Raw genomic sequence first — 16,386 nt, forward strand, 5'->3', positions numbered from 1 at the left:
TATATAAATAAACTTCTGGAGGAATTTATCCCCTCCACCCATTTATTTAGAAGCCTAAAATCCCAAAGAAAGATTTGCTTTTTAAGTTTCTTTAAGCACACCCACCCACTGAGAGTAAACTCATTCATTTTGTAAACTCCAAGCATAGAAACCAAAGGCGCACGCGCAATGATGACTGTATCACGCATGCGTAGAAAGCGGACCACAGCCCACCGACCGTTTCTCGGCTCATCAGCCTAGCCCACTCATGCGTCATCGGTCAAAGGTTGACGCGCTACGCATGCGTGCCAGTCTGCCCACACCAGGTTGACGTTGAGGGGGGAACCGTGGTTCCTACACTACGCATGCGTCTGTCTCAAAGCGACCCCGGAAGCTTTTTATACACGCTTCCGGCCACTCAAGCAAACGAAGCCTGGGCAGTGTGTCCACCGTCGCTATGTCGGGTTCAGCGTCTGGTTCGGCCGGCTCCGGGGCGAGCTCGGTGACCTCCGTAGTGCGGCGCTTCCTATCCGAGTACAGCAGCGGGACGCCGAGCCGCCTGAAAGTGCTGGACGCCTATCTGCTCTACGTCATGCTGACGGGGGCCTTGCAGTTCGGCTACTGCCTCGGCGTCGGCACCTTCCCCTTCAACTCTTTCCTCTCGGGCTTCATCTCGGCGGTGGGCAGCTTCATCCTGGGCGGTGAGGCGCTTTCTGACATGGGTCGGGGTAGGCCCAGTGGGTTTGCGCAGGCGCGACTGTCCCCGTGGCAACCCGGTTGCCCTTCTGCCTCAGGGTTCTGGCGTTGCCATGGTAACCGCCACCCACCTGCCACCTCCCATTGGCGGGTTTTCAACGGGAGGGGGCGGGTGTTTCTAGGTCGCCGTGGCAACCTTCCTTGAGGGGCTTTGTGGTTGCCATGGCAAAGCAGGTAATCCTTATTCTTCAAGCAGTTCATAGAGGGGTTTTAATGGTAGACGGGACCACATGGTTTGAGATGCTGGGGAAAAAGGGAAGAGATCGGTATGGAGGAATGCTGTCGATATAGTTTACTTGGACTTCAGTAAGGCATTTGATAAGGTAGACCATAACCTACTACTAGATAAAGTAGAAGAATGTGGGTTAGACAGCATCACCACCAGATGGATTGGTAACTGGCTGACCAACCGCACTCAACGTGTAGTCCTCAATGGAACTGCATCTACATGGAGGGAAGTATGCAGTGGAGGACCCCAAGGCTCTGTTTTGGGCCCAGTACTCTCCAACATCTTCATCAATGATTTGGATGAGGGAATAAATGGGGAACTCATCAAATTTGTAGATGACACCAAGCTGGCAGGAATAGCCAACACTCCAGAAGACAGGCTAAAGATACAGAAGGATCTTGACAAACTTGAACATTGGGCACTATCTAACAAAATGAAATTCAATGGTGAAAAGAGTAAGGTTCTACATTTAGGCAAGAAAAACGAAATGCACAGGTACAGTATAGGTGGTACCGTGCTCAATAGTAGTAACTGTGAAAGGGATCTTGGAGTCCTAGTGGACAACCATTTAAATAGGAGCCAGCCGTGTGCAGCAGCTGCCAAAAAAGCCAACACAGTTCTAGGCTGCATAAACAGAGGGATAGACTCAAGATCACGTGAAGTGTTAATACCACTTTATAAGGCCTTGGTAAGGCCACACTTGGAATCCTGCATTCAGTTTTGGTGGCCACGATGTAGAAAAGATGTGGAGACTCTAGAAAGAGTGCAGAGAAGAGCAACAAAGATGATTAGGGGACTGGAGGCTAAACCATATGAAGAACGGTTGCAGGAACTGGGTATGTTTAGTTTAAGAGAAAGAAGGAGTAGGGGAGACATGATAGCAGTGTTCCAATATCTCAGGGGTTGCCACAAAGAAGAGGGAGTCAAACTCTTCTCTAGGGCACCTGAGGGTAGAACAAGAAGCAATGGATGGAAACTAATCCAGGAGAGAAGCAACTTAGAACTGAGGAGAAATTTCCTGACAGTGAGAACAATGAAGCAGTGGAACAACTTGCCTCAAGAAGTTGTGAATGCCCCAACACTGGAAGTCTTTAAGAAGATGTTGGATAGCCATTTGTCTGAAACGGTATAGGGTTTCCTGCCTAGGAAGGGGGTTAGACTAGAAGACCTCCAAGGTCCCTTCCAACTCTGCTACAGTATTGTATTGCATTGTATTGATACTTTACTTATTTCTTTGAATTTATGGTGTTGGATAGCCATCTGTCTGAAACGGTATAGGGTTTCCTGCCTAGGCAGGGGGTTGGACTAGAAGACCTCCAAGGTCCCTTCCAACTCTACTATTGTATTGTATTGTATTGTATAACAGATGCTGAGAGTGCCCTGGATTTATGCCCTGTCTGGGTCCCGCCTTAGTGTTTCCTGTTCCTGTGTAAGAAATGTATCCCATTGGCTGTCAAACTCCCAGGGGGCGGAGTCTTAGCTAACTCTGTAGGTTGTCCTGAGTCCCAGCCTTGGTTGAGCTTTGCTGGGTGATGTAATCTTCCCAGGTGCCATGTGGTGAGATGGGCAGAGGGCTAATCCTATCGTGTCCTGAGGGCCATGTCTTAATCCCATCACCCTGGAGCTGAAGGAGGGGCAGGGAGCTGCTTTGTCTTTAAAAACATATTTCTCCTTTTCTTATCCAGAGAAATATATTATTCCGCCTTTTTAGTATTTCCTAGTGTGGAAAGTTATCACCCAGCCCTCTCCCAGAAAAATGAAATATCCTAGGAAATATTGAAAAGGCAGAATATTACATTTCCCTGGATGTGAAAAGGAAGAAACATATTTAAAGAGAGAATAGCTCCCTGTAGTTTCTTGCCTCCACCCACTTTGTCAATGGGCCATTAAGAAGGCCAAGCAAGTCCCTTTACATAATCAAGAGTTCTCCCCTTCAGCTCCAGGGGGATGGGATTAAGGCATGATAATATAAGCCTTTACTCAACTCCCCACATGGCATCTGAGAACTCAACCAAACCTGGATTCAAAACTCAGCCTAGAGAGTTGCCCCTGCATGGCCCCATGGGAGTCTGACAACCAATCAGAATACAAGCTCAAGATCAAAGGCCAGAGAGGGCATAAAACCAGGGTCTCAGCCTCTCAGTCCTTCTTTCTCTTCTCTTCTCCACCAACATTGAAGCATGTGATCACCTTTTCTGTTCGGGACTCAAGCCATGTGGTCCTGTCCACCATTAAAACCATCTTTCCAAGCAGCCTCCATGTCTCCAATGTCTTTTTCCCCACTTGGAGCCGAACCCAGAAGGATATTTCTTTCTACAATAGAATATTTCATTCTTCCAGGCAGGGGGTGGATGCTAACTTCCTACACCCTTTTGCGACCTTCTAACAAGCAAAGTCAATGGGCAAGCCAGATTCACTTAACCGGGTAACTAACTTTTAACAATTGTAGTGATTCACTGATCAACTGGCAAGAAACGTCATAATACGGGGCAAAACTCACTTAACCAATGTTTCACTTATCAACATAAAGTCTGGGCTCGATTGTGGTCGTAAGTCAAGGACTGTCAGTAGCCTGAGCTATATTTGAGAATATCACAATAGAGAGATTTTAATTTGAGCTATGAAAATATGGGAAAAATACTTTAATTAAAAAGTACTCCTTGTTGTGGCCCGCCAACAGAGCTGACAGCAGAGTCAGACAGTGAGGAGGTTGGGAAGGAACATGGCCCAGTCCTGGAGTCTGGGGAAGGCTCTGATGAGGGCTCTGTGTCAGAGGCAGAGATGGGGCCAGGGCCGTCTGGCGGTTATCAGCTGCCTTCGGAGTCAGACATCAGCGATGCAGTGGAACAGCTAAGAAATCAGGGTCGACTTGGGAGTAAAGCCATAGATGGATGGTGAATGGCCTTTCCCGTAGGAAATAAAAGAGGAGCGAAAGGGGAGTGGGTTTTTGCAGGAAACAATTTGTTTGTTTCAGGAGTGTGAAGATCTATCCGTGAATCTCAGACTCTATGCCAAGTCCTTGCACAGCACTGGGTTTGGGAAAGGTTTCCGTGGCAGCTTTCCAAGCTAGATAAGGTCTGTAGTCATAGCTTCCCCTTTGAAAGATTGTTTACCAGGCCTTTCCTGAAAGTGAATGAGAGGCACTCACAATTCGTTTAATAAAAGGGGTTTTGTCAGGACCAGGAGTCTGCTTCATGCTTGTTGGGGAAGCCTACGCCAGAAAAGCCCTCAAATGTATTGAGCCCTACATTTCTGTTCAAAGCAGCAACACAGTTAAAGTGAGCTTTGCCCCATTTTACAATCTTTCTTGCGGTCATTCATTGAATCACTATAGTTGTTAAGTGAATCGTTCGATCATTGAGTGGATCTGGCTTTCTCCTTTGACTTTGCTTGTCAGGAACCCGCTGGAAAGGTTACGAAACGTGACGACCTCACCCTGGAACGGTACAACTCTCATAAATGCGTGCCAGTTGAGATCTGTTTGAATATCAGTAGCTCAGGTTGGCAGTTGAGCTGTTGGTCTGAGCTCCGAGCTGGGCATTTTGGTCACAAACATTTCATCACCGTTCGAGGAAACCTCGTCCGTGGACTTTGAATGGTTCTCATCTGTCAGAACATTGGTCTTTAAATACTTATTTAAAATGTATGGACTTTATTTAAAAACCAATGTTCTGACAGACGAGCACAATTTAAAGGACACCGACGATGTCTCCTCAAATGGTGATAAAACCTTGCAACCAAATTGCCAAGCTCATGTGGAGCTCAGACCAATAGGCCAGTTGCCCAACCTCCCCATTTGGATCATGGGACCACGGTTGTAATATTGCAAGTGTGAAAACTGATCGTCACTTTTTCACTGCCATTGTAACTTCAAAGTCTCTAAATGAATGCTTGTAAGTAGAAGACAAGCTGGACAGTGCAATTTAATTGGTATCATGATATGACCTAAGATTAGTTTGCTAGTTTAGCTACTGTATCTTGCAGTGCTGAAGCCAATTTTAAGGTTATTGTATTTAACTGGACTATTTCTCATTCTGATATTTTTCCTCCAACGTTCCATTAAAACAGGGGTGTCAAGCCGGCGGCCCGCAGACCAGATGCGTCATGCACAGGCCACGCCCACCTCAGCGCCGCGAATGGGAAAACGTCACGTGACGGCAAGATGACGTGGCGAGTTTGACACCCATGCATTAAAACAATGTGTTTCTCCTCCCCCCCCCCCCATTTTTTTCTCTCTTCAGTTTGCTTGAGGATTCAAATCAACCCACAGAACAAGGGAGAATTTCAAGGAATCTCACCAGAACGGGCTTTCGCAGACTTCCTTTTTGCTAGTACAATCTTACATCTCGTTGTCATCAATTTTGTAGGCTGATGAAGGAGGTATGTACACCTTTTAGGCACGGGGGATATTTTTCAGATTTGCTTATAGAAAATAAAGAGGCTACAAAAAATATTTCAGGAAGCAATTTTGTGAAATGTCCCCTTTGGGTAAAAAAAATTGTTACTCTCTTAAAAGTGGGGAACCTGCCACCCATAGTAACCTGGAAATATGTCAAGTGCAGAGCAGCTGCCGCTAATTCTCCGCTTCCCATCCACCCCAATTCAAACAACCCCGTCTTATGTTTGAAATGGCCATTTTTGCAAAAAATAGTGTTATGCTTTGATCAATACCAGCTGAAACTTTTGTAGGAGGCCTCTCATACGCTCTCTAATTATCAGTAGCTCTTTAAAATGAGATTTCAGATACTGGTTGGTGGTAGTGGAGTCAAAACCATCTAACAACACAAGTTTTTCTATTTTTTTTAATGTTGTTTTAAGTGGTGTATTTTAGTTGGAAGTATTCTCTGTACCACAGACCCCAGGCAGAATAATATTCTTTGAATCCTTTCCATATAGTGGTCTTTTTATCACATTCCCTAGGAGCCTATTAGTCTTCTCTCAAATTTAGATGCATGCTGATACCCCGTTTTCCCCAAAATAAGACCTCCCCGGGCTTTTGAGTGCATGCTCTAAAATAAGTCATCCCCCAAAAATAAGTCCTCCCCGAAAATATTGCAATACAGTGGCAGCCATGAGGTGACCACATTTGCTGCCTCCTGGAGAAACATGATACAAGAAGTTCTAAAATCATCCAGACTGAAGCTACCCTCCAAATAAGGGGCTGTAATAACAGGCAACGCTACATAAAACTTTGACCTCAGCTTCAGGGCAGCAGATGTAGAGCAGTGCTTCTCGACCTTAGCAAATTTAAGTTGTGCGGATTTCAACATCTCCCCAAGACTGGCTGTGGAATTCTGGGACTTGAAGTTCATACCACTTGTCAGGGTTGAGAAACAATGTTGGCATATTTCAAATAACCTTGTCCCTGTTTGCCACTTGGGGCCCCAGTGGGGGAATCAACGCAGTGGAGGTGCTTGATTGGATAATAACAGTTCCCACCTTCTCCCTACTTTGTCCCCAACCCTCCCCATGTGTCCTTAGATTTTAATGTTTGAATTTAACATTTTATTTTTTTAACTAAGATGTAAGTGTAAGCTGTCCAAAGTTACTTGGTAAGATGAGTGGTCAATAAATTATATACATAAATACACGGCTAAAATTGTGGAAACCTTTTGGGAAAAGTGTACAGTATTTTTGAGGTTTGATGGCTGATAACACCACTTTTTTCTTTTTCTTTTTTGGCAGTAGTGTTAAGTAATTAAGCTCCTCGTTAGAAGAGCGAGTATGCAGAGAAGCGTAATGAGAGTGATATGGTAGAACACGTACAAACCAGCATACAGAGACACTGAATAGTATAAAAATATAGTAGTTTACTATGTAGAAATATAGAGGTATTCAGAGTCCGGTTAATAGTCCAAGTCATACACAGTTCAGTAATTCAGTTATCAATATTCTCAGTTTAACACACAAAGTAGCTAACAGTAGCAAGACTCAGTAATTCACGAGCAGTATCAACAGTATCCACGAGCAGCGTCTAACAAAACAGAGAGCTAACAGCCATTCTGGCTCCCTCTTATAGCTGCTTGAGGTAACAAACCAATTACATCTGTTAAGCATTTAAAGTAACAGTAAAGTACCGTATTTATCGGCGTATAACACGCACAGGCGTATAACACGCACCTTCATTTTAAGAGGGAAATTTCAGGAAAAAAATTTAAATTTCAAATAAAGAACTTTGAAGCAAAATAAGGGTAGCTCAGAACTTTTTTTTATTAACTTTTAGTCAGGAGTCCGGGGAGAGGAGAGACGGCTCATCCATTCTCTCCTCCTCTCACCCACACCCCGCTGTCTAAAGCGCTTCCTTTCGCCCGCCCGAGCTCTTCCACGGGCGAAAGAAAGCATTTTAGTCGGGAGTCCGGGAAGAGGAGAGACGGCTCATCCATTCTCTCCCCCTCTCACCCACACCCCGCTGAGTAGCGCTCCGTGATCCTTTTCTGTGCATCTGGCGTTTAGATAGATAGCCGGATGTTTTAAACATCCGCACAGAAAAGCAGCTGCTGTTGGGGCGAAGCGCTCCGCGATCCTTTTCTGTGCGCCTGGCATTTAGATAGATAGCCGGATGTTTTAAACATCCGCACAGAAAAGCAGCTGCTTTTGGGGCGAAGCGCTCCGCGATCCTTTTCTGTGCGCCTGGCATTTAGATAGATAGCCGGATGTTTTAAACGCCAGGCGCACAGAAAAGCAGCTGCTTTTGGGGCGAAGCGCTCCGCGATCCTTTTCTGTGCGCCTGGCGTTTAGATAGTAAAAACATGGCTTCTTAACATTATATCGGCGTATAACACGCATACATCATTTGCCCCCTATTTTTCGGGGGGGAAAGTGCGTGTTATACACCGATAAATACGGTAATCATAGCTTATATACATTGCCTTGCCAAGCCTAGGGTTACATCCCTAACAAGTAGTATCATAAAATTATTTATCAATGGAAAGTAATTTAACCAAGGATGTAATGCAATAACGTTTATGAAGGATTTGCTATTAGAATAGCAGTTATAAAGAAGAAAAGTGAAACACGTAGAAAAAAAAGAGAGAGACAAAAATTATCACCATAGAAAAAATGAGATACACAAAAATTATCACCATGTCAGTTAATACTTAGTTGTGTAACCTTTAGCATGAATCTTTAGCCTTACAATGTCTTCCCATGGAGTGAACCAAGTCCATTAGTTCTGCAGCTCTTATAATGTGAACCCAAGATTGAATTAACTGGGTTTTATTGCTGGGTCCCTTCTGACTAACAAGTTTCTTCAGTCGGCTCCATAGATTTTCAATTGGATTAAGGTCTAGGCTATTCCCAGGCCATTCCAGCAGTGGAATATGATTATCTTGAAACCACTTTTTGCACACAGCCACAACATGACAAGGAGCTGAATCCTATTGAAATATAAATGCTTCATTGTCTTGGAAAAAACCATGTGCCGAAGGCTTCAGTTTGGGCTGAGGTATTTCATCAATGTATATTTGACCATTTATGTTCCCATGAATCACACAAATTCTTCCCACACCTTTTGATGTCATACAACCCGAGATCCTAACACTGACCTTGTGTTTCATGGTACATGTAATACAATCAGAATGCAAATCTTCTCCAATTCTTCTCCTTTTTCTCCTTATTTGGCTATAACACTTCATAGAATACAGACAATTGAAGAAATTTTGTTGCATTACATTCTTGATTAAATCATCTTTCCATTGATACATAATTTTATGGTACTACTCCCAAACAAAGCGTTGTTAGAAGCCATCAAACCTCCAAAATGCATTTTTCCCAAAAGGTTTCCTCAATTTTGGCCACTACTGTACATACATCAACCAATGAAAGATTCTGTATGTTCAGCTAATTCACGGAGTCATTTAGAGTCTAAAGGTACATCAGTGAAGCAAAGATAGATAGATAGATAGATAGATAGATAGATAGATAGATAGATAGATAGATAGATAGATAGATAGATGATAGATAGATAGATAGATAGATAGATAGATAGATAGATAGATAGATAGATAGATGATAGGTAGATAGATAGGTAGATGATAGATAGATAGATAGATAGATGATAGATAGATAGATAGATAGATAGATAGATAGATAGATAGATAGATAGATAGATAGATAGATAGATAGATAGATGATAGAGATGGATGGATGGATGAATGGATGAATGGATGATAGGTAGGTTGGGTGGGTAGGTAGGTAGGTAGGTAGGTAGGTAGATAGATAGATAGATGATGATGATAGATAGATAGATAGATAGATAGATAGATAGATAGATAGATAGATAGATAGATAGATTGATAGATTGATAGATGATAGATGGATAGATGGATGATAGATAGATGGTAGGTAGGTAGGTAGGTAGGTAGGTAGTAGGTAGGTAGGTAGGTAGGTAGGTAGGTTGGGTAGGTAGGTAGGTTGGGTAGGTAGGTAGGTAGGTAGGTAGGTAGATAGATAGATAGATAGATAGATAGATAGATAGATAGATAGATAGATAGATACTGTAGATAGCTAGATTTTAATATTAATAAATATTGGCTTAGAAAATGTTTCTTTAAAGGGATTGGCCTTAGTATGATCTGAATAACCAAGTTTCAATAACCAAGATAGATGATAGATAGATAGATAGATAGATAGATAGATAGATAGATAGATAGATAGATGATAGATAGATAGATGATAGATAGATAGATAGATAGATAGATAGATGATAGATAGATAGATAGATAGATGATAGATAGAAGATAGATAGATGATAGATAGATAGATAGATAGATAGATAGATAGATAGACAGACAGATAGATGATACATAGATAGATAGATGATAGATAGATAGATAGACGGACAGACAGATAGATGATAGATAGATGATAGATAGATAGATGATAGATAGATGATAGATAGATAGATAGATAGATAGATAGATAGATAGATAGATAGATAGATAGATAGATAGATGATAGATAGGTGATAGATAGATAGAAGATAGATGATAGAGATAGATAGATAATAAAATTGATTGAATAATTGATTGATGTTGGGTATATTAGTACATGTAATTAGCACAAAGAGATGTGATTAATTTTGTTCCTCTTAATTTGTCTTTACTCTGTTATTTACCCTGTTTCCCTGAAAATAATACCTCCCCGGATAATAAGCCCAATTGGGCTTTTGAGCACATGCACTAAAATAAGCCCTCCTCCAAAAAGAAGCCCTCCCCAAAAATATTACAACACAGCAGCAGCCATGAGGTGACCACGCTCGTCGCCTCCTGCACCTCAAAAATAAGACCTCCCCGAAAATAAGGCCAAGCGCTTATTTTCGGGGAAACACAGTGTCCTCAAGCAAATAATGCATCTGGTGTTAATGTGGGACATGCTATAAGTTCTTGCCTTGTGTGGCATTTCCAAACTAAAATTCAGCACATTGAATTGGTGGTGTCAGCCACTGCTTTCATACAAAGCATGGAATTTGAAGCGAATAGTTATGAGCTCCAAAATTTTCTATAGGCAATCTAGAGAAAAGAGGGATGGATACATTGCATGATCCTGAACCTAGGGAGATTAACATGTGGTTGAATTTGCAACCAATGCACAAAAGTATTGTTGCTACAACAAAAGAAGATACCCCGTCCTTAATAGCAATTGTACTTTCTCTTGTATTTTGTATTTTCTCTTGTAGACTATCCTGGACCTCTCTTTTTTTACTGAAGACTGGCCTCTGTTGGACAACATCCCAGACTCCAGTTTGTTTCCTAATAAGAAATAGTCTGAGGATCAAAATGAATGAAGGAATTGGCCGCCGCCTTTTATGTCTCAATAAATTCACTTTTGTTATTTCTTCCGTCACTTTGTTTGGATCTTGACAACAGTTAGAAAACCACAACATTGTTGGCAGGCTTCGGACGACTCTTCTGTAACCTCTGATTTATTAAGGATATTTCAGATAGTTAGTTGCCTGGGCACTTTCATTCTGCAGCCATCTGAATGCGCATTTATTTCTTCCCAACCTAGTGTGCGCTTTGTTCTTGTTGCCTAGATGTTGGCAATGGTTCTAAAAGCGTTGACAATGCTAGCATGTCATCACTTTCCCTTTTATTCTGCTGCCATCTTTTGTTTGTTTAGAATAACTGCATTGTCAAAGATCTTTCTTCGTGACTACCTCACAAGGGGGATAAAGGATGACGAAGTTACTCACTTAGCAGAACAGTTTCTCTCTTAATTTTGCAAGAAGACAACGCAGTTCTGCTCATAGGTTTTCAGCTTCCTGTGTTAAAATGCACTAGCCTTGACCTTGGGCAAAGCTAGATAAAGTGGCAAATAAGTATTTTAAAAATGCATCCAAATCTCACACGTAGGGAACTGCAAGCTACCGTGTTTCCACGAAAATAAGGCTGGGTCTTTACATATTAACATTTGTGCCCTAAGATGCACTAGGGCTTATTTTTGGGAAAATGTGGTGCTAAATGTGTGTGTCTGGCTGAGGATCATAACGGGGGCTTATTTGGGGGGTGGGGTAGGGCTTATATTGCAAGCATGCTGAAAAATTGTTGGACTAGAAGACCTCCAAGGTCCCTTCCAACTCTACTATTGTATTGTATTGTATAAATGCTAGGGCTTATTTTCCGGTTGGGTCTTATTTTCGGTGAAATAATACCCGGTTTCCCTGAAAATAAGCCCTCCCCAGAAATATTGCAACGCAGCAGCAGCAATGAGGTGATCACACTCGCTGCTTCCTGCACCTCAAAAATAATAAGACCTCCCCAAAAAATAAGGCCAAGTGCTTATTTCGGGAGGGGGGGGGTCAAAAGAAAAGAAGACCCTGTCTTATTTTCAGGGAAACACGGTGTTCCTAGCAGGTAGAAAAGTCTTGGCAAGAACGTAGAATATTGTGTGAGCTCTCAAGTCACACGTTAAAATAACTTTTACCCGACATATTGTCAGCTTTCGATTTGAGCTTTATCAGATTTTGAGAAAAGCCTTTTTTCCTCTCTCTTTTTTGACATGCTAGATTTTTAGACCCATAATACCTAATATGTCCTCGTATTTGCACCCCGTCAGATATTCACATCAGTCATTGGGCTGCAAAATAATGCGATTTGGCTGTGGTTTCTAATCGGATATCGTTTCCGTATGAAACCAGAGCCCTTTAGAAATGAAGGGGAGATCAAATTATACAGAATAAAGAAAGAGATGCATTTTATACAGAATAAAAAAAAAAGACACTGGTCCCATTAGTTGCCCACTATAGTTAGTGGTTCGCAATGAAAGAAGTTGGATTTTGCTGCCAGCCATCTCAGCTATTACAACATTTACTCTGAAAACAAAAATAATAATCACATGTTAATGTTTGTCCCTGCCTTGCATGCTGGCCGGGGAATTCTGGGAATTGAAGTCCAACTTGAAACATGCCTAGATGTGCCAATTTGCCATTTTAGGGGCCTTAAGAGAAAAATAAGGCAAATTAGGATTTTATTTTTTTTAGAATGAGAAGATAGGAATTTCCTAGCATTGCCGAATGACAACTTGGTTGGATTGGTGGTGCTTGGCAGTCAGCAACATCTGGAAGAAACATGTGGAAAGCTTAATAACAGTAACTATGAGAAGGATCTTGGAGTCTTAGTGGACAACCAACTAAACATGAGCCAGCGATGTGCAGCAGCAGCCAAAAAAGCCAATCCTAAATTGCATTAACGGAGGGATACAATCAAGATCAAGTGAGGTACTAATACCACTCTATAAAGCCTTAGTAAGAGCCACACCTAGAGTACTGCATCCAGTTTTGGTCACCACACTATAAAAAAGATAGACTAGAAAAAGTGCAAAGAAGAGCAATCAGGATGATGAGACTGGAGACTAAAAAAATGAAGAACGGTTACAGGAACTGGCTAGTCTAGTGAAGAGAAGGACCAGGGGAGACATGATAGCAGAGTTCCAATATTTGAGGGGCTGCCACAGAGAAGGAAGGGATCAAGCTATTTTCCAAAGCACCCGAAGGCCAGACAAGGAATAACGGATGGAAACTGATCAAGGAGAGATGCTACCTAGAAACCTAGAAATTTTCTGACCGTGAGAACAATCAACCCATGGAACAGAAGTTGCCTTTGGAAATTATGGGAGGTTTGTCAAGGGAAGCTTTCAAGACGAGGCTAGACAGCCACTGTCATAAATGGTGTCCTGCTTGGGTGGGGGGGGGGGGCTTGGACTAGATGACCTATGAGGTCCCTTCCAACTCTTAAATCTGTTAAAACTATGGTCAGCTTAATTTATATTCCACCAAATGAGGGCAAATGGATGGAAATTTCAGTATCCTACTGGTTACCTTATTCCAGGTCAACCTGATAACTTGGAGACTTTCCAAACTGCAGAAAAGGCAAGAGTTTATTATATTTATTAAATGTATATGCCACCCGGAAAGGCATGGCAATCTGCTATGGCTTATTTGACCTCATTGGAACAATTCATGGGATTGTTTTTCCAGTCTATGCTACGTGATAAACCCTGTTCCTAAGCTGTAGTTACACATAGTGTGTTTAAGCACCAGCGTGTTTGACTGTCAAGAATTTCATGAAGCGTCAGTGCAGGAATCTGGACTGATAATGTTGCATTGACCACTCCCAGGTCCCACCTGCCATAAAACCATCCAGAACCTTTTCCTTAAGTACTTAATACAATAATACAATAATACAATAGTAGAGTTGGAAGGGACCCTGGAGGTCTTCTAGTCCAACCCCCTGCCTAGGCAGGAAACCCTATACCGTTTCAGACAGATGGCTATCCAACATCACCTTAAAGACTTCCAGTGTTGGGGCATTCACAACTTCTGGAGGCAACTTCTGTTCCACCGATTCATTGTTCTGACTGTCAGGAAATTCCTCCTCAGTTCTAAGTTGCTTCTCTCCTTGATTAGTTTCCACCCATTGCTTCTTGTTCTACCCTCAGGTGCCTTGGAGAATAGTACTTAACGCCATCGCATGCTTTTTCTCTCCAATGACCTGTTTTGGGATCTACGTCCACAGACATCATGGGATCCTTGCTACCCGAGCAGGAAAAAAAATTAACATCCCTCATCCCAGAAATAAAATTATTGGGCCTCCTTTCATACCCTCGATCGTCCTCAAAGGGGTGTGCAAGGGCTCTCTTTGTCCCAGTTGTGTTTTTTTGTTGTCGTTCTAAGTTCCCCACAAATGAAACGACCACAAAAGTTATTCTTAGTCTTTGCAGGCCTTTTGCTAGTCGTATACTTAGCTGCACCTCTCCCCCCCTCCATCCTTCTGCACACCTGTGCATCTGGCCCGGTTGTGGGTTTTCCACCTTGACTCAACTTGAGGTGTAACGTTCTCCCCGCTCTGGTTTTTTCATTTTTTTTATTTTCGGAGTTCTGGCACGTGCCAGCTCTTTGTTCAATTTTGCAAAACAACTTTTTTTTCCAGAGGAAGCGGTCTTTGCGGGAAGAGCTTCAAACAGTGGCCCAGATCAACTTCGCCGCTCTTGACGTCACGGAAGGCGAGTTGGGTTTCAAGCCATGTTTAAAAGCTGCCCCCCTTTTTTTCCGTTTCCTGCTGTTGTTTATTTCCTCTTGCTTGAGCTTTGCTGGGCCAGGGGTGAAATCTGCTGAGAAGATATTTTTAAAACTTAAAAATGAACATTGCGGCCCAGGTGAAGGTTGACATTAACACCTGGAGGATGTTAAAAATAGTCCCTCTGCTTTTAAAATATCCCCCTCCAAAAAAGCTTTGTTTCCCATCCTGGAGGCCTGCACAGTCAAACCTGACCCAATTACCCCCAGTTTGTTTAATAGAAGTTCCTCTCTTAATTCCTAGTAGCTAGTAAAAGAAAATACAGTTGTCTTCAGAGACAAGTTTTAACACGGACTAATGCACGCTTCAATTAAGTAATTGGAGAAGATCGCTTTCAGGCATGCTTTAATTAAGTAATTAGAGAAGATTAGATAATGGCACGTTAGCAAGAATTGGCACCAGCTTTTTGTTGCTGCAATCTTTTATTTTTCAACTGGTTGGATTTTATAGTTTTTAAAATGATTTTATATTTTTAAAAAAGCTGAGAACCATCCAAAGTTGGTAGAAAGATGGGTGGCTATATCATTGTTTCAAATAAATAATGATAGCATAGCATAACATAGCTGTAGATTAGATTAGATTAGCTTGGAGTGGAGTGGAGTGGAGTGGAGTGGAGTGGAGTGGAGTGGAGTGGAGTGGAGTGGAATAGAATAGAATAGAATAGAATAGAATAGAATAGAATAGAATAGAACAGAACAGAACAGAACAGAACAGAACAGAATTCTTCATTGGCCAAGTGTGATTGGACACAAGGAATTTTTGTTTGGTGCATATGCTCTCAGTGTACATAAAGGAAAAATAAAATAGAACACATTCATCAAGAAACATAAAATACAACACTTAGTAATAGTCATAGCTAAATAATAAGCAATCAAATTATACTAGGAAACACATAAAACCATATAAAATTTAAAGATACAAGCAACATGGTTATAGTCATAAGTGGAAAGAGATAGGTACTAGGAAGGATGAGAAGAAGAATAGCAATGCAGTAGATAATTTGACAGTGTTGTGGGCATTAGTTCTTTAGCAGAGTGATGGCATTTGGGGAAAAAACTGTCCTTGTGTCTAATTGTTCTGGTGTGCAGTGCCCTATAGCGTCCTTTTGAGGGTAGAAGTTGGGACAATTTATGTCCAGGATGCGAGGGGTCCGTAGTTATTGTCACAGCCCTCTTTTTGACTCGTGCAGTATAAAGGCTTTCGATGGAAGGCAGGATGGTAGCAATTGTTTTTTTCTGCAGTTCTAATTATCCGTTGAATTTAAATGTATCCATTGTGCTACCTGGGAAAATGCAGGATTGTTTTGTAAAGGAAGTAATGTCATCCTTGAAGCATCTGCTGTAAGATGATTTCTGGGTTTTTTTTAGCACCCAGAAACGAGACAGTTCAAACCGAGAATCTTTTCGCCCTTGAAATGTTGCTGGCCAACTCCTTTTTTTTTTTTAGCACACTTTAATAAAAGCTCCGCAAGAAATGTTATGTCTGTTCAATTTTTTACATCCATCAACTTAAATGTGTATTTCTGAGAAATGGATTGCATGCTCTGATCCAAAGTGAAGGATCTTAGGTATTAGGCATCAGGTTCCATCTCCACTATTCAGGTGACCTTGAGCGCACAGATGTTTAAACCTCCAAGTGGCCTCAATGACTCTCAGAGAGAGAGTACTAATGACCAGATGACTGCAAGGAATATAAACCCTTCCTTTCTCCACCATTCAGTCAGAACTGAAGAAGCTTTTGGGATGAGAAGTGAGATGCCTTCAAGGAAAAACAAAGTCCAGTTGCCTTTTGGAAAAGCAGCTTTGGGACTAAGTCATCTGGGGTTGGTACTGTCCAGGGATTTAAATG

General features: G+C 42.0%; 1 protein-coding gene and 1 long non-coding RNA gene across 2 annotated transcripts in view; one reads left to right on the top strand and one right to left on the bottom strand.

Annotated features, from left to right (window-relative positions):
* The window catches only part of LOC309382130, a 37,112-nt gene extending 26,478 nt beyond the window's left edge, over positions 1-10,634 (bottom strand). Inside the window, exon 1 of the long non-coding RNA XR_014173632.1 lies at positions 10,102-10,634. This is a non-coding gene — a long non-coding RNA (uncharacterized lncRNA). The remainder of the gene's footprint in view (positions 1-10,101) is intronic.
* LOC309382129 (dolichyl-diphosphooligosaccharide--protein glycosyltransferase subunit DAD1) lies at positions 359-10,802 on the top strand. The gene is made up of 3 exons (XM_081933637.1): positions 359-680; positions 5,206-5,344; positions 10,641-10,802. Exons 1-2 carry the CDS (start codon positions 437-439, stop codon positions 5,334-5,336), a joined length of 375 nt encoding a protein of 124 aa, XP_081789763.1. The 5' UTR covers positions 359-436; the 3' UTR covers positions 5,337-5,344; positions 10,641-10,802.
* Positions 10,803-16,386: the final 5,584 nt, after the last annotated feature.

Source organism: Natrix helvetica, assembly GCF_964273705.1.
Source record: "Natrix helvetica genome assembly, chromosome: Z".
Lineage (NCBI taxonomy): Eukaryota > Metazoa > Chordata > Lepidosauria > Squamata > Natricidae > Natrix > Natrix helvetica.